We start from the raw sequence: 18,977 nt of genomic DNA on the forward strand, positions 1-18,977 counted from the left end.
CGCGAAGCGCACTGGGCTGTCTTAAGCGAGTAAGACAGCTTGATGCATGCTTATTCGCTGATCTTTGTTACTTTAGATCTTGTTAACTACTGCGAATCTAGCTAAATGGTATAAATTTTTTTGACTCAGGTTTACTCCTTCTAGTTGTTCACGAGAAATGTTACACCAAGTTTGGGATACCCTGTATATTATTAGGCATACTGTTCTGGTTTTGTGTATATTCTCGTCAAACTTTAAGAATCACGTTTGTTAAATTTGAAGCACCAAAATACTTACAGAATACTATATAAAAGTATACTCGTTAGTTTGTATTACTAAATGGATTATTTAAGTGTATGAATAGTAAATTCAATATACTTGGTAGTGTGTTGGGTTTTACTAAACGCGAAATTGTAAAAAACGGGCCTTCTGTCGCAAACAATTTATAAACATATTTTATTGTTTATAATATTGTTTAATATATAATAAGTTTGAATGATGACTATAGAAATAAAAGACTAACGATAAGAAATATCGGAAATATCTACGATCGATAGGTTGTCGCACCACTCATATTTAGTATTATCTATTTCAATCGGTAATATAACTGGTAATATAAAACGGCAACATGCAATGTGCTTTTTATTTTTTACAATTATACACTTGTTAAACAACTATAAGAATACGTGTTGCAGTACTCGTTTATTGTGATTTATATCATAGAATATTTAAGAGGATATCGAATCGTCCTGTTATACCGACAAAATATGTCATTTTAGTAGAAGTAACTAATCTCATTATTTACTGTGTCAAAGAAAAAACGCCTTTTCAGAAGTAAAGAACGTAAAGAAACACTTATCGGTCTGATGCTTTTTCTACGATTTAGATCGCGTTATGTCTGATTCTTATTTGTGAAGATTTTGCAATGCGAGAGAAGAGCGATAGCGATATAATCAAGAGACACAAAATTTCACCTCGTCCAAAATTTTATTGCTAATGTTTATTCTGTTCTCTGATGTGCATTTTTACATGTGTATTTTTAAATGTTAAAGTCCGCTGTGTTTACCGTTATTTATAATTATGAACCTTATAAAGCCAATGGATAGTATTTTTAGCGCTTTTGGTATTTTTTTGCATTGCGCAAGCGGCTTCACAGCGACACAAGGCGTTCTTTGTATATTGGCGCTTCAGTAAATCGGTGCTTTTGCGCGCTTTATTCAATTTCCGCAGTCCGGTGCCTGCTCGGACGGCGACCATGGTCAACATATTTTTCTTGCTGAACATTAGTATTGGTAAAAGCCTAAATACACTTGTCGCGTATCGCGACGACACGCAGTAGCGAGATAGTCAAAATCCATTCTTTAAATGGATGATCACATTTTTGCGCGATTGTGTGTGTAATGGTTACTGACTATTTGAATAAATTAATCATAATTTTCGGTTTTCTTACACATTTTAACATCATAAGTTTACAAGTTCTTATATTAAAATAACTTAAAATGTTACAAGGTTTTGTAATAATTATAATTGCAGTTACAATTATTACAATTACACGTAAATGTGATATTCTTGCTTAATTACTTTTTTCAGGTACGATAATTACAGTTTCATTATAATTACTCAGATAATTGCACTATCAAGTACTACTTTTTATCGGGATATAAAACAAGTTTCGTTTCTAACTTTGTTTTTTTATAATCTATGTCACATTAACGTCGTCTCAATACTCATTTACTCATAGACACATATCGTTTATGTTGTGTACTAAATGATGAATAAATGTTAACATTAGGTCTTTGTGATTTAAAGTGTTTAATATCCTCCAAAGTTACACTACAACCAGTTATATCCAGCTCTATTAAGTTTGGTAATGTCGACGCCATAATATTGATATCTGTTCTTGTAACTTGCGAATAATGTCTGAAAAAAAATAAAAGCAAGTATTTAAAATATTTTTGGTTTTTGTTTTTTAGGCTTACGATTTAACTTATATGTAATATCTTTAAATTTGTACATCTACTTAAATAGCGACTACTATATGGCAACAAATAGTTTAAAAACAAATTGTTTCTGCAAGTGATTATTTCTTTAACTTTGTTTTCGGCAAGAAGACGCTAAAGCAAAAAAAAGTCTATTATCATCTAGTGCGCAACAAGAAATTGATAATTTGTTAAAATACTAGTGTATAATATATGCAAGCATGTATGTTTGAAAGGCAAAATTAAAGAACACGAAAAAATTGAGAGACATACTTCTATTGTACATAAAAAGGTATAAATCTCCATATCAAACAGACACAAAGGAATGTAATTTTCGTAATAAAAGTTTTGTAACTCTTCTAATGACTCATTTGACAATTTGTCCCTAAAAAATTTAGGACATTCTAGATACAGTTCTTTTAAAGATTCAACTTGACAAAACCATTCAATTATCTTATCCTCTGCTAATGTGTTTCGAAAGTCTAGAATCTATAAAATAAAAAAGAAAAAAGCACGTCTTTAGAAAAGTGTGATTTCCGCAGGAAATCAAATGAAATGCAGAACTATTACTGTCCTAAAATAAAAAATACCTCTAGTTTTTGGCAGTTACAAGGGACAGTGAATAAATCTATGTCTGGACAGAAGTCCTTTATACGAAAACATGAAATTACTTCAAGTTTCTGAAGTTCTGTAAGATTACATATACTTGTCAAAAATGTCGATTGCTGATCCCACAGAACATTGTTAAATGTCAAGAGCTAAAATTTATATTTGTAATACAGTATTGTATCGTTAAACACAATATGTGTGTGTGTGTGTATATGATAGAATACACTAAATATATAGAGATATGTAAAATATGTGTAGAACAACAACTTACTTTTATGTAGGGTACGAACCTACATACTCCAGGAAAAAAAGTGGGCGAAAAAAATGTGACACCAGTAAACTTACCATCTGCTATACAATTTTTGAATTCAAGGGTCTCAAGAGTTGTTGACGTCTCTGGCGTATCCTAAACCAATTTTAATAAATTGCCATGGATTTGTAACAAAACTATGGAAAAGAAGTTTTACTAGATGTATAATATGCTATACACATAAAGAGTGACCTCTATAATACTATTATAAACATGTATGTACATATGCTTCGATAACTATAATTTTTACAGACATATGTAATGATATATTCCACGATACTATTATTATTATTATTCTATATGTAAGTAAACGGAACAAACTGTAATTACGTAAGTCATAATAGTTTGTGTGCGTGGTAATCTGTATTTTAAAGAATGTGGAAGTGCAGTGTATAAAATCTTTTTAGTGTGCAATTTGTTTAATTTCTTTTGCTAAGAAATTGAAATTTCGCTAAACACTTTGTATACAGATATTATTTACTACAAGATCACATCGAGAGCGAGTGAATGCGAGCAACTAACGCTTTTTATTTTACCATTAATAATATACTAACACTTGAGAACAGCAACTATGATTAAAACTATCGTGTTATATTTTTTTCATACTTTATGATTTAGCTGTTTGCTGTATGTGTACGTACTGTAGAAACATTTTAATAAAAAGTAATATATACCTTAGTTGTAGGAATATAATACTCTTCAATAATCAATTTGCTAAGTATTCTGCATATTTGTCGTAGTTTAAAACAAAAATAAGGTAAAAGAATATTTTCATTGCCATGTTGGAAATCTCCACGTATTGCTAAGCTGTATGTTAATGGTTTTAGGAAAGTTTCATACGACTCCATTTGAGATGGAAGTATAGGTGTTTTGCGATAGTCCAAACTCCATAAAAATTTATCTGCCGCTAGTCTTGCAAATCTTGTGCAACATCTATAATAAATAAATTTTACCAAAACTTATTTTGAAACATATAAAATATAAGTATATTATTTTAACGAGAAGCGATTGATAGTATTTTAAACGATTATATATAATTTGGCGAACTGTTACATAAGTAGTACGTATACTAATACGACTGTTGTTCTGAAAGATACAGTTTGTCAACAACAACAATGTCGTACTCCTGTCGTGATTTCTGCATTGTCTCGGATATTTATCTATCACTCGCTTCACATAAATAAAAAAACTTACAATCGGAGATTATTCAAATCGTTTGGGTCTACATTTTTGAATATACAAAAAAGAACTTCATCTGGGAAGTCAAGAATATTTTTTGTTGTTTGTTGTTCGTTTGTTTTTTTGTCTTGTATCGGCACATCGTGGTCGTGCTGTTTTGTTTTATCATCTTCTACTTCAAGTTCTACTTTACTGTGGGATCCTTTTCTAGGTTTGCCTTCGAAAAAAGTCAAAGGTTTGTCCTGATTCATTATTCGTTCTTTTTTGTATTCTTATATAAAAAACAATTAATACTGAAAAAAAGAAAAAAAAGACAACTTTACATTTAAAAATTCGAATATCATTTCGTTTGTGATATGCTTACGTTTAGTACTACTAATGGCGATTGTGAAGAACTTGAAGTTTCTATATGTCATCGAAAGATGTAACACACGTGTATCTTATTTATTATTATTGTCTTATAGCTGAACACAATGCCGTAAGTCCGACATATACACTTTCTTCTTGAATTGTAACTGTTATTTCCACAACTTCTTATTTCAGTTTATAGTGTGCTAGTTTATCTCAGTTTTATTATCTCTGTTTATCTTTGAAGAATCTTCTACAATAAGATATTAGTAATAAATCGGAAGTCAGAAGCAAGAAATTGTTCAATCACAGTCAAATCACAGAAGAATAATCGATTGTGATTAGTCAATTTCTTGCGTCTGACTTCTGATTTAGTACTAATATCTTATTGCAGAAGGACCTTGATTGACACACTACTTACGTCATACTGTGAATGTGTGTCAAATAGAACTATAGATTCCTACTTTTCCTACTCACAGTATTTTCGGTGTAATGAAAAATTACAGCACCTTTTCTATTTGAAGCCTATATAAGGTAGATTTTTAGAATTTTACGATAAACGAAAAAGAAACGGAATAACGGCCGATTTCTTCATACCTTCCGATAGCTATCCTCTGGATAAATTCCTCTGAGAACCAATAAGGAGAAATAATTTTGGGAGATATCTGCTAGATAAAGATATCGAAAACTTATCTAGAAGTGAAAAAATTGGCTGTAAGTCATACAAGTGCGGTGGCATCTATACCAGAGTATTCACGTATGTAGGTACAATATTATCACACAGTTTGGAGATACTTTTATAAACATATATTCGGCAAACTATTCCGCTTTTGTCTATATTTTCGTCAAACCTTAAAAATTACTTTTATTATATTCGAAAAAACAAAATATTAAATGACATTGTACGCGCTAGTTGTTTGAGTAAACGGATTCTTTAAATATCAAAATAATAACGTAAGTTTACTTGATAGTTGATTTTCAATAAACAAAAAGTTGTAAAAAACGAGCTTTTAATCGCGAACAGATTATAAAAATATTTTATTGTTTATAATAGTGTTTAATATATAATAAATTTGCATAAAGACTGTAAAAATACAGAACTTACGATAAAATGGATAACTGGTATATTTACGACCCTTAGTTTGACGCGCCACAGTAACCTAGTATTATTTATGTAAATCAGTAATACAGAAAAAGGCTATGTGCTTTGTATCTCTTACATTTAAAAACTTGTAAAAAACACTTGTAGGATACATGGTGCAGTAATCGTTTATTGTAAGTTATATTATAAAATAAAAGTTTTTCTGGTTTACATACGACTGTGTGAATGACTCGTAAAGTATTTGTCATCATATCGTGTTGTATAGATCGAAACAGGAATATATACACATATAGATATATACAGGGTGTCTTTAAAATTTTGACCAAGCCGAAATATGAATATAGATTGAGTCAAACTGAATAAAAAAGTTAGTTACCATTTTGCAAAATTTGCAAGAATTAACGAGATACAAAGTAATAAATGTGTGCCAATGAGCGCGTAAGAATAAAACATTAAAAACTTTGCACCTTATCGAGCAACGTTTCTTATACGTTTCTACGAAGTCGGACCGCAACTTAAAAAGCGGACATTTCGACGTTTTCGCTACGTTACTACGACGTTTTAGAGACTTTTAACGGAATGTTGCTAAATTTCAGAAAATCCGTTGCAAAAACGTGTGTGCTACTACCGATACTATGTGGGTAATGTCTATCTCGTTTTCTGATCTGCAATGATACATGTATATTTTCGAATGTTAAAGTTCGATATTCTCACCGTTATTTTTTATTATGAATTTTATAAAGCCGATGTTATTTTTAGCGCTTCCGTTATTTCTTTGCATTGCGCAGACGGCTTCACAGCGAACACAGGGCGTTCTTTGTGTACTGGCGCTCCAGTAGGAGTAAGAGATACAGTGATTGGCCACTTAAGGAAAATTGCACTATATAGAGTGAATTATAAAATTAAATTTAATAACTTAAAGTAAATCTTCAGTATTACTAGCTCAAACAAACTATAACAATTGCAAATAAAATAATAAATTTATTAGAAAATTTGAAAAACTATTCAAAATTTGATAAAATATTTCTTATAGTCAAAATAAACAGTTATTGGCCATATGAGTTCTGTTAGTATCTGTTTACATAACAGTTAACATAATAAATTTTTTGTTTTGACTTATGAAGATATAGTAATGAATATTTTATTTATAACACATTAAAAACTAATAAACCTACTTACATTTATATCTATAACTCAAAATAAGAGGCTACTGACTGTCACATGGTTTTCATAACCTTAAAAACAGTGATTGGCCGGTTGGCCAATGTTTAAATAAGAGAGTTTTTGAGCTTCTTAAATACTATAATATTACTTTTATTCGGAGCAGAAGAACTTAATTAATATTAAAATGTTTATAATTTAGAATATAATAATAGTATTTATTTATATTTATTACTTCTTTAATACATGGCCAATTACTGTTGGGAGGCCAATAACTGTACTGTTTACTTCTAGTCGGTGTTTTTGCGCGTTTCATTCAATTTCCGTAGTTTGGTGCCTGCCCCGACGGCGGCCATGTTCAACATTTCTTTGCCGGTCAATATTATTTTTGGTAAGAGCCTTAATATACTTGTCGCGTGTCACCACGACACGCAGCAGCGCGATAGTCGAAATGTATTCTTTAAATGGATGATCACATTGCGCGATTGTGTGATGATTACTGACAGTGAATATCGAACCGCAATCAAGAGTAATAATATAGTTTAGTTCGGAAACGTATAAACCAGTATATTCAGAATACAACAAACGCGGAAAGAAGATATATATTATGTAACAATACTTAATCATATATATTTTAAACTAAAGATTTTAAAATTATATATATTGTATGAATTTTTAAATTATATATACTGTATATATATATAACATATACAATCTATAATATAACATTCAGAAAAAGTATAAGGTTAATTATTTTTCTAGTGACGTTATTAGGTCCACAGTTTTACGACTTGTCATTTTTTGTGGTCGATGCTTTGTTTTTAGTATGATAAAACTAAAAGTTTGCTTATAACAGGAAAACACTGTAGTGTGTTTTATATTTGGTTTTATTTTCATAATTATATATATATACGTTTACAATATACAAAACCGTTAAACGAGTCTGCGCGTCCGCAGACTCACAAAATAATAAATAGTAAACTACTAGATAAAATTTCTTGTGATTGCGTTTCTACAGTTGATATGACACCACATATCAATTGTTTACAATCAGTAGATACTTAAAAGTGATTATCTTTTATCTGTTCTATAAATATTTGAATAAATTAATTATATTTTTCGGTTTTCTTACGTTTTAACATCATAAGTTTCCAATTTCTCATATTAAAATAACTTAAGATGTTACAAAGTTTTGTAATAATTATAAATGCAGTTACAATTATTACAATTACACGTAAATGTGATATTCTTGCTTAATTACTTTTTTCAGGTACGATAATTACAGTTTCATTATAATTATTCAGATAATTGCACTATCAAGTACTACTGTTTATCGGGATAGGAAACGATTTTCGTTTCTAACTCGTTTCTTTTATAATCTAGGTCAAATTGACTTCGTATAAATATTCATCTTACTTATACGTTTTTAGCATATCTTTTATGTGGTTTACTAAAAGATGAATAAGTTTCAACATTAGGTCTTTGTAGTTCAAAGTATTTCACGTCCTCCAGAGTTACAGTACAACCAGTTATATCCAACTCTACCAAGTTTGGTAACGTCAAAGCCATAATATTGATATCTGCTCTAGTAACATGCGAATAATGTCTGAAAAGAAATAAAAGCATCAGTATTTAAAATATTTTTGAGTATTATTTTTTAGCTTTATGATTTACCTTATATGTAATATCTTCAAATTAGTACATCTACTTATATAGCGACTAATATTTGACAACAAATAGTTTGGAAACAAATTGTCCCTGCAAGCGATTATTTCTTCACCTCTGTTTTGGGCAAGAAGAGGCTAAAGCAAAAAAAGTTATATCATCTAGTGTGCGACAAGAAAATGATAATTTTTGTTAATACTTTTGTATAATACATGCAAGCATGTATGTTTGAGAGGCGAAAATAAAGAACACAAAAAAATTGGAAGACATACTTCTATTTTACATAAAAAGGTATGAAGTTCTTCATCAAACAGACACATAGGCATGTATTCTTCGTAATAAAAGTTTTGTAACTCCTTTAATGATTCATTTGACAATTCTTTCCTTAAATATTCAGGACATTCTAAATACAGTTCTTTTAAAGATTCAATTTGATAAAACCATTCAACTATCTTATCTTCTACTACTGTGTTTTGAAAGTTTAGAATCTATAAAATAATAAAAAAAAACACGTCTCTCTAGAAAAGAGTGATTTCCACAGTAGAAATAGATGAAATGCAAAAGTAGTATTTTTCTAAAATAAAAAATACCTCAAGCTTTTGGCAGTTACAAGGAGTAGTGAATAAATCTATGTCTGGATAAAAGTACTTTATACGAAAACATGAAATTATTTCAAGTTTCTGAAGTTCTGTAAGTGTACATATACTTGTCAAAAATGGTGATTCCATATCCCACAGAACATTGTTAAAGATTAAATGCTAAAATTTATATTTTTAATACAGTATTGAGTAAAAATTTATATTTTTAATACAGTATTGTGTGTGTCGTTAAACACAATATGTATGTATGATACAATATACTACATATATATAGATGTGTAAAATATGTGTAGGACAACAACTTACTTTTATGTAGGGTACGAACCTACATATTCCAGGAAAAAAAGGAGACGGAAACAATTTGACACCACCAAAAGTACCACCAGCTACAATACAATTTTTAAATTCAAGCTTCTCAAGAGTTGTTGACGTATCCTAAACCAATTTTAATAAATTGCCATCAATTTGTAACAAAACTATGGAAAAGAAGTTTTACCAGAAAAATGTATAATATGCTATACATATAGAGTGTACCCTGCATAGTAGTATCATAAAAATGACACATGTACTTTGATAGCTATAAATTTTACAGACATAATAATATATCACACGATTACTATTATTATTCTAAACGTAGGTAAACGGAACAAACTGTAATTACGTAAGTAATAATAGTTTGTGTAGTCCGTATTTGAAAGAAATTGGAAGGGCATCGTATAAAATTTTTTAGTGTACAATTTGTTTAAATTCTTTTGCTAAGAAATTGAAACCTAGCAAAACACTTTGTATACAGATATTGCTTACTATAAGATTACATCGAGGGCAATTGAGTGCGAATATCGTTGCGAACTAACGCATTTTATTTTACCATTAATAATATACTAAAACTTGAGAACAGCGACTAGGAACAAACTGCATAAGAAAAAAATCATATTCTATTCTTTTCATAATTTATAATTTAACTGTGTGTGTGTGTGTGTGTGCGTGTTTGTTTGTGTATGTGTACATACTGTAAAATAGTAGGAATATTTTTATAAAAACTAATATATACCTTAGTTATAACAATATAATTCTGTTCGATAATCAATTTGCGAAGTCTCCGGCATATTTGTCGTAGTTTGAGAAAAAAATTAGGTAAAAGAATATTTCTATAGCTATGTTTGAAATCTCCACGTATTGCTAAGCTGTATGTTAATGGTTTTAGGAAAGTTTCATACGGCTCCATTTGAGACGGAAGTATAGGTGTTTTGCGATAGTCGAAACTCCATAAAAATTTATCTGCCGCTAGTCTTGCAAATTTTGTGCAACATCTATAATAAATAAATTTCAACGCAACTTATTTTGAAACATATAAAATATAAGTATATTATTTTAACGAGAAGCGATTGATATTATTTCAAACGATTATATATAGTTTGGCGAACTGTCACACAAGCAGTACGTATACTAGTAAGCCTGTTTTTCTGAAATATACAGTTTGTCAACAATAGCAATGTCGTACTACTGTCGCTATCTACGCATTGTTTCGGATATTTATCTATCATTCGCTTCACATAAATAAAAAAACTTACAATCGGAGATTATTCAAATCGTTTGGGTCTACATTTTTGAATATACAAAAAAGAATTTCATCTGGGAAGTCAAGAATATTTGTTGTTGTTTGTTGTTTATTTGTGTTTTTGTCTCGTATTGGCACATCGTGGTCGTGCTGTTTTGTTTTATCACCTTCTACTTCAAGTTCTACTTTACTGTGAGATCCTTTTCTAGGTTTGCCTTCGAAAGAAGTCGAAAGTTTGTCCTGATTCATTATTCGTTCTTTTTTGTATTTTTATATGAAAAACAATTAATACTGAAAAAAAAGAAAAAGAGACAACTTTACATTAAAAAATTCGAATATCATTTTGTTTGTAATATGCTTACGTTTAGTACTACTAACGGCGATTGTGAAGAACTTGAAGTTCTGATATGTCATCGAAAGATGTACCACACGTGTATCTTGTCCTATAACACAATGTTGTAAGTTCGACATGTACACTTTTTTTTTAATTGTAACTGTTATTTCTGCAATTTCTTATTTTATCCTATTGTGTGCAATTTTAACACCTAGTTTTATTATCTTTGTTTATTCTGGTTGACACACTAGGTACGTCATACTGATTGTGCAAGTGTGCCAATTCTTTATTGGCTTCTCTCACGAAAAGTACTAGCTAAGTATTCGTAGTACTAAAGTTTGCGTTTGAGGAGCGCTAGTAGCGCTATGGTATTATTCTATCTTTATTGCTCATTAGATGTAAAACAAAGATACAATCATGCAAAAGCGCTGATAACGTGCTCTCCGAACGCAGTCTAAAGGTAATAAAACTTTTCTAAATTGCAAAAGGTGTACTCTGGCGATTTGACTATAGAAATATAAACTAATAGTAGCTAATTCAGGAGTAAGCTACGCTAGATTTAGATTTTTTACTTGGTTACTTTTGGTTTAGTGTTCTTATGGTTTAGTGGATTTGTTAGGCTAATTCATACATCATTCAAAGAGTTTTTAATTTTATTTTCGATCCAGAAAGTGTCGTAGGATACTCCTTTCTACATCGGTTCTACGATTTAAAACGCGTTTAGTCTGATTCTTATTTGCAACAGCGATACAGAGCGTTCTTTGCATACTGGCGCTCCAGTAAGTCGTTGCTTTTCCGCGCTTCATTCAATTCTTGCAGTTCGGTACTTGCCCGGACGACGGCCACGTTCGTTTGTTACTCATTCCGAAAAAATACGTTATATCTCTTCGCTGATCATCATTTTTTCTGGCAGAAGCCTGGATATACTTGTCGTGTGTCGCGACGAGACGCAGCGAGCGCGACAGTCGAAAGACATTCTTTAAATCGATGATTACATTGCGGAATTGTATGTGATGAGTACTGGCAGTGAATATCGAACAGCAGTCAAGAATAATCATGGTTTAGTTTTGGAACATAATCCAGTATATGCAGAATACAACGTACGCCGAAAGAAACGCGATATTATAATAAATTTAAACAAATACAAAAAACGAGTGTTCGTGTTTCATATAAATTGATTTTCGTGTATAATAGGCACAGTGCGCCTCGCGCAAATTGTGCGCCACTTTGTTGCGCATGAATATATTATTTGATTTTAATAATAAATTAAAATATACAGTCTACACACACACACACACATAAACATTGTTCACGTTCAGTTTTTTAGATGCGCATTCATAGATAGATGTCATCTTTATATATCACAGTTTGTGTAATCAAATAACACAATCCGTGTGTACAGAATTGGTACGTCAAGTAATATTACAACAATCTTAAATATAAAAAAACAAGCGGTTTGCATTTGTGTTTCCATGTTCAATATGTCACAAAAATTATTACTTGTTTGAAATCTACTAATAAATAATCACTTTAATAAGAAAATATTGCACAAAAATGGCATCATGAATTAACAACAAATGTTGCAATCATTTGTATTAAGATAATTTGCCACAACGCAACAACTATGTCAGAATAAATTTTTGTAAATACTAATTGTCACAAATCAGAAAAATCCAATTTATAAACTAGTAATATTTTATAATATTTCAATTCTTTGAGTAGAATTATACAATTAGAATTATACAATTTAATATTTGTGACAATGTAATACAGCAAAACTATTTATTGCATTATGTGCAACATTTCCGAAATGAACTATTTATATTCTACTTAATAACTTATCTTAAATTTTGTTAATTAGTAATAATGATGGAAAATCTCACTTTTCAAGATCTCGGAACTCTGGTCAAGACGTGATCAAAAAACGTTACATGCATCACATAGAAACTGGTTTGATTCTGGATTTAAGATTTTGCTGCATTAATGTGTACTATTTTATGTGCATTATTTTAATATTTTCACATAATAATTTACGAATCATTGTGCAGTTCTAGAAGCACATACATGAATTAATGTAATTTCTTCGTGTGCAATTATATTTTTATATGATTTAAACATCTGTTGCATCCTGGCCTCTGGAAACGGTCGGGTATGGACGGATCGTAACACAGGTCGGTTTATATTTACCTCGCAATACACACTTATCGGAAAGAGAGCGTGTGTATCCACGAGTCGAGCGGACGTGTCGGGTCCGGCGGACGGTCGTGTGCCGCTTCGTCGCACTTTGGACTTTCACTCGCGTGTCTCTGTTTTTAGGTCTGAGATGCGAATCCCAATGGCCTGGGATGAGACTGTGCGATCGATTGAGGATGTGGAGGGGTCAAGAGGTCGATTTAATTAAGCAGATCGGTTATAAGGCACAAACATATTAATTTATTCATTTAAAAGAAATTTTTGTTACAAGTTTTGTTAATGGTGCGTTGCTGTGTGTATGTTGCGAATGCGTGTCGTCCGAAGGTGTGTGAGAGATATCTGCGTGTGTTCCTATATAGTTACTGCTGCTATGATTATTATTATTTTCGTCGGAGTAGGGGTGATAAGCGGCGGTGCCTCAGCTTGTTTCCGGGCCCGTTTGGCGGCTCTTCGACGGTATCCCTGGAGGGTGGGCTCTGGATTTCCACCGTTTTTGACAAGCGGACGGGTCTACTTAAAATTCGCGATTATAAGTTTCTTGCGGCTCGTGGTTTGTAGGTCAGCTGCTACCTCGGTTTATTTATTCCTATGGGCTTTCCTTTATTTTTGACTACGCGAGAGCGCCCGCTGAGAATCGCTCGACGATCCTTGCGTATCGTCTGCAATTCGTATCAGCGTTAGCTCTATTTTAACGAAGGCAGCTGTTCTTACAATTATTCTAACGCTTCTAAGATTTTGATCGCGGCGTCAGGCACTGGTAACAATTTTCCTGGCTTAACATTAGCACTTACTATTTGGTGGATTGGTAGCGGCGAATCGGCTGGGGCAACGGTTGTAGCGGTAGCGAGTTGTAGCGACACAGCGGGTTGTAGCAGTTCTCTCTTCCCTTTCACTTTTTTTTTTTCACTTATAGTTACTCGCACCTACACTCACTCGACTAGTAGACCGCACTTGAGCAAATCTTTTTTCTTTCTGCCCGAGCTCACCCTGAGTTCTTTCTTTTATTCACAAAGCTGGGAGAGCTCCGGGTCAATCGGACCTCCGCGATTAAGTTGTCCGATTTTATTATTTTCCGGAATTTCCTTATGGCTTTATCGCCCCGGGCGTAAATTTCCGTTTGAAAAAAATCGATAATAAAAAAGATTTTCTCAAGTTTCGTCCGCTTTGTGTGTCCTTATCGGGCCTTGATATCCGTTCACGCGCCAATATCGCGCGGCTGCGTTTCCGTAATATCAACTCCCGAAAGATTTTCCTCGATTTCGAGCGGTTGCTTCAAAAATTTTAACGGGCAGGGATATCCGTTCACGCGCCACTACCACGCGGCTGCGTGTTCAAGATACCAAACCCGGTCGCCAATACGTCGCGAAAGAAAGCGGAGTCCACAGGACGTAACACATCACATTGCTGAAAATTTTGTTTTCAATTATTAGACACTTTCTTTTTAAATTTAATTTTGCAATTATACTTCTAAGATAATTCGCCATATGTTATTCTTTTGTCGAAATAGTGTTGAAAATTAAGGTTGCAAACAGTTCTAAATATTTTCGAAAACAAATATTTCTACATTTATTTTTGAAAATATTCTTATAGATCTGCAAATCACAATTTTCATTCAAGATTTCTTCACATAATTGTATAAATGTTTACGTATCGAGGCACATATGATTATCTCTTAAGAGATAATCATATCTAGGCTAGTTTATACGTCATTCAAAAATTGTTTAATTTTATTTCCGTTCGAGAGAGTATCGTAGGATACTCCTTGCTACATCGACTTTACGATTTAGAACGCGTCTTGTTTAATTCTTATTTGTAAAGATTTTTGAACAGTTTCAAAAGAACAGCGATAGCGATAAGCAATAGACACAGAATTTCATCTCGTCGAAATTTTTATCGCCATTGTCTATTCCGTTTTCTGATCTGCAATAATACATGTATATTTTTAAATGTTAGATTTCGCTGTTTCTACCGTTTTTTATAAATACGAACCTTAAATAAAGCCGATGTTAGTTTTTCTCGTTATTGCTATTCTTTTTCGCAGTGTGCAAAAGGCTTAACAATGACACAGGGCGTTCTTTGTGTACTGGCGATTCAGTAAGTCGGTGCTTTTGTGAGTTTCATTCAATTTTTGCAGTTCGGTGTTTGCTCAACGGCGGCCATGTACAACATTACTTTGCTGATCAACATTAGTTTTGATAAGAGCCTGAATACACTTGTCGCGTGTCGCGACGATACGCACCAGCGCGATAGTCGAAATGCATTCTTTAAATGATCACATTGCTGAATTGTGTGATAATTACTGACAGTGAATATCAAACCGCAGTCAAAAGTAATCATGGTTTAGGTTTGAAACGTATAAACCAGTGTATTCAGAATAACAAATGCGGAAAAAAATATTTATTATGTAACATTACTTAATCATATATGATTTAAACTAAAACTTTTAAACTTATATATACTGCCTAAATTTTAAAATAATATTTACAGTACATATATAATATATACAATCTATAATAAAACCTATAATATAACATTCAGAAAAAGTATAAAGTTAATTATTTTTCTAGTGACGTTATTAGGTCCACAGGTTTACGACTTGTCATTTTTTGTGGTCAATGCATTCTCTTTGGTGTGATAACAATAAAAGGTTGCTTATAACGGAAAGACACTGTTGTGTGTTTCATATTTGATTTTATTTTTATACTTACGTTTACAAATTACAAAACCGTTGTTGTAATGCAAACACTACAAGTTTAATTTTTTAAGCTGATATGCATAAATTTTAAGTATATTCTAACTTCATCATAAATTCTCACAGTAGTCATAAAACGAGTCTGCGCGTCCATAAACTCACAAAATAATAAATAGTAAACTAAAAGATAAGATTTTGTAATTGCGTTTCTATAGTCGATATGACATCAAATATCAATTGTTTAAAATCAATAAGAGTAGATACCTAAAATTGATTATCTTTTATCTGTTCTATTGAAATCTGTATACATTAATTTTGTTTTTATTCTCTCTTAGATAGTAAAACTATAAGTTTATAAGGTTATATATTAAAATAAACTGGTACAAAGTTTAATAAAAATTATAATTGCAGTTATAATTATTACAATTACACGTAAATGTGATATTCTTGCTTAATAACTTTTTTCAGGTACGATAATTACAGTTTCATTATAATTACTCAGATAATTGCACTATCAAGTACTACTTTTTATCGGGATATAAAACAAGTTTCGTTTTTAACTCATTTCTTTTATAATCTATGTCACATTAACGTCGTCTGAATATTCATTTACTCTTAGGCACATATCGTGTATGTTGTGTACTAAATGATGAATAAGTGTTAACATTAGGTCTTTGTGATTTAAAGTGTATAACATCCTCCGAAGTTACAGTACAACCAGTTATATCCAACTCTACCAAGTTTGGTAACGTCAAAGCCATAATATTGATATCTTTTGTAGTAACATGCGAATAATGTCTGAAAAAAAATAAAACCATCAGTATTTAAAATATTTTTAGGTTTTGTTTTCTAAACATACAATTTACCTAATATGTAATTTCTTCAAATTAGTACATCTACTTATATAGCTACTAATATTTGACAACAAATTGTTCTGGAACAGATTGTCCCTGTAACTGATTATTTCTTCAACTCTGTTTCCGGCGAGAAGATGCTAAATCAAAAAAAGTTATATTTTCATCCAGTGCGCAACAAGAAATTGATAAATTTTGTTATTACTATTGTATAATACGCGGAAGCGTGTGTGTATGCTTGAGAGACGAAAAGAAGGGAACTAAAAAGTTGGACGACATACTTCTACTGTACATAAAAAGATATGAAACTTAGTATCATGCTGCCTCAAACAAATGCGTCCTTCATAACGCACTTTTTGTAACTCCTTTAATGATTCATTTGACCATTCTTTCCTTAAATATTTAGGGCATTCTAAATACAGTTCCTCTAAAGATTCAATTTCACAAAACCATTCAACTAATCTGTCCTCAACTGCTGTGTTTTGAAAGTTTAGAAGCTATTTACAAAAAACAAAAAAACAAAAAAACACATCTCTAGACAAGTGTACTTTTCGCAGTGGAAGTAAATAAAATGTGCAGTAATATTAATGTTTTGGAAAAAACAATACCTTTAGTTTTGGGCAATTACAAATGAAAATGGATAAATCTATGTTTGGATGTAACTCCCGTATACAAAAACATGAAGATAGTTCAAGTTCTCGAAGTTCTGTAAAGTTTTCTTTACATGTCAGAATAATCGATCGCATATCCCATAGAACATTGTTCAAGATCAAGTACTACAATTTATATATTAATTATAGTATTGTGTCGTTAAAAACAATGTGTGTGTGTGTGTGTGTATGTATAGTACACTAGATATGTATAAATATGTAAAATATGTATAAAACAATAACTTACGTTTAGATGGGGTGCGAAACTACATATTCCACGAAAAAAATTGGACGTGTTACACAGAAGCGTACGATTAGCAAGAGGTATACAATTTTTGATTTCAAGTTTCTCAATAGTTGTGTGTCCCTCATAGTAGTACTGTAAAAATGTCAACTGTAATTTGACAGCTATTTAATTGTTATTGACATATTTAATGATGTATCATACGATTATTATTATTATCATTCTAAATGTACGTATTGAGACGTAACAAACTGTACTTATGTAATTAATGGTAATTTTTATATGTATTGTCTTAATTTTAAAGACAGCAGGAGAGCATTGTATAAAAACATTTTATTTTACACTTTGTTTGACTTATGTTTTTAAGAAATTGAGACCTTAAAACACTTTATATAGATATTATTAATTACTTAATACAAGATATTATTTAATATTAATACAAAATTATTATTACATTGTAAGCGATTGAGTTGCGAACGGCTAACGCATTTTATTTTAGCATTAAAAATGTACTAACTTGAGACCAGCGACTAGAATCACACCGCATAAGAAAGTAATTAAAGAAACTATCGTATTCTATTCTTCTCATAACTTACAATTTAGCAATTTGTTGTATGAGTACGTATTGTGTAAATATTTTCAAAACAAGTAAAAGATACCTCATCTGCAATAATATAATAATCCTCGATAATTAGTGTTCGAAGTGCCCGGCATATTTGTTTTACTTTAGAAAAAAATAAAAGTCCAAGCAGATTTTCACTGTATTGTTGGAAATCTCCACGTATTGCTAAGGTGTATGTTAATGGTTCTAAGAAGGTTTCATACGGCTCCATTTGAGACGGAAGAATAGGTTCTTTGCGATAGTCATAAGTCCATAAAGATTTATCTAGTGCTAGTCTTGAAAATCTTGTGCAACACCTATAATAAATATAAAAGAAACCTTTTTATAAAAAATACAAAAATAAGTACCCGGGAAAAAATGGATTAGACCTTAAATTTAACGAGATAACAAAAATGGAAAAATAGATCTAATTAGATCCAAATTAAATCTAAATAGATATAAAGTAGATCTAAATAAATATAAAGTAGATCTAAATAGATATAAGTAAATCTTTGTAAATTCGTACTTTTATTTATTATTAGATCTACTTTTGATCTATTCAAATCTATTATACTAGATCTCTTCAGATCATTTAAGATGTTAGATTTGCATCTCGTATATGAAGGATCCCGGATACTCCTTCAAATTAATTTAAAATATTGTAAAACAACGAGATGCAAATCTAGCATCCTACATGATTTAAAAGAATTGAAATTATAATTCAAAAAACTCACGTGAAAACGTGAATTTATTTATATATATATATACCCAGCAAACAATTTCTGTTTTTGACAATTTCGGCGCAGACCTTGGTAACAGAAATTGTTTACAGAAATGCTACAATACGGAAACACCGCCAAAATTGTTAGCACACAGAAAGAAAAAACGCAACAACTCTGTTGACAAATACATGAGAGTAT

The 18,977-nt window shown here is 31.1% G+C and overlaps 3 protein-coding genes and 1 long non-coding RNA gene across 6 annotated transcripts in view; all 4 read right to left on the reverse strand.

Moving 5' to 3' along the window:
- Nucleotides 1-1,060: 1,060 nt before the first annotated feature.
- Nucleotides 1,061-4,702, reverse strand: LOC109861277. 3 transcript variants are annotated; one of them, XM_020440851.1, is made up of 7 exons: nt 4,421-4,702; nt 4,072-4,273; nt 3,552-3,810; nt 2,839-2,973; nt 2,549-2,716; nt 2,232-2,447; nt 1,061-1,899 (listed from the first exon to the last, which is right to left on the reverse strand). In XM_020440851.1, the coding sequence occupies exons 1-7, from the start codon at nt 4,470-4,472 to the stop codon at nt 1,813-1,815; spliced, it is 1,119 nt and encodes a 372-aa protein (XP_020296440.1). In that variant the 5' UTR covers nt 4,473-4,702; the 3' UTR covers nt 1,061-1,812. The 3 variants fall into 3 exon arrangements, with proteins under 3 accessions (XP_020296440.1, XP_020296441.1, XP_020296442.1); XM_020440852.1 differs by having other exon boundaries at nt 4,072-4,349; XM_020440853.1 differs by lacking the exon at nt 2,232-2,447.
- Nucleotides 4,703-7,640: 2,938 nt separating this feature from the next.
- LOC109861280 lies at nt 7,641-11,045 on the reverse strand. Its single transcript, XM_020440855.1, has 8 exons — nt 10,852-11,045; nt 10,503-10,780; nt 9,983-10,241; nt 9,238-9,366; nt 8,923-9,090; nt 8,605-8,820; nt 8,342-8,469; nt 7,641-8,273 (listed from the first exon to the last, which is right to left on the reverse strand). Exons 2-8 carry the CDS (start codon nt 10,736-10,738, stop codon nt 8,084-8,086), a joined length of 1,326 nt encoding a protein of 441 aa, XP_020296444.1. The 5' UTR covers nt 10,739-10,780; nt 10,852-11,045; the 3' UTR covers nt 7,641-8,083.
- Nucleotides 11,046-16,674: 5,629 nt separating this feature from the next.
- Nucleotides 16,675-17,580, reverse strand: LOC109861279. The gene is made up of 4 exons (XR_002250943.1): nt 17,460-17,580; nt 17,171-17,338; nt 16,844-17,059; nt 16,675-16,702 (listed from the first exon to the last, which is right to left on the reverse strand). It is a non-coding gene; the product is annotated as an uncharacterized LOC109861279 (long non-coding RNA).
- Nucleotides 17,581-18,055: 475 nt separating this feature from the next.
- LOC109861275 overlaps nt 18,056-18,977 on the reverse strand; it is a 1,999-nt gene continuing 1,077 nt past the window's right edge. The window contains exon 2 of the mRNA XM_020440847.1: nt 18,056-18,374. Coding sequence (XP_020296436.1) covers nt 18,056-18,374 — 319 coding nt within the window. The remainder of the gene's footprint in view (nt 18,375-18,977) is intronic.

Source organism: Pseudomyrmex gracilis, unplaced genomic scaffold (assembly GCF_002006095.1).
Source record: "Pseudomyrmex gracilis isolate BER0280 unplaced genomic scaffold, ASM200609v1 scaffold_673, whole genome shotgun sequence".
Lineage (NCBI taxonomy): Eukaryota > Metazoa > Arthropoda > Insecta > Hymenoptera > Formicidae > Pseudomyrmex > Pseudomyrmex gracilis.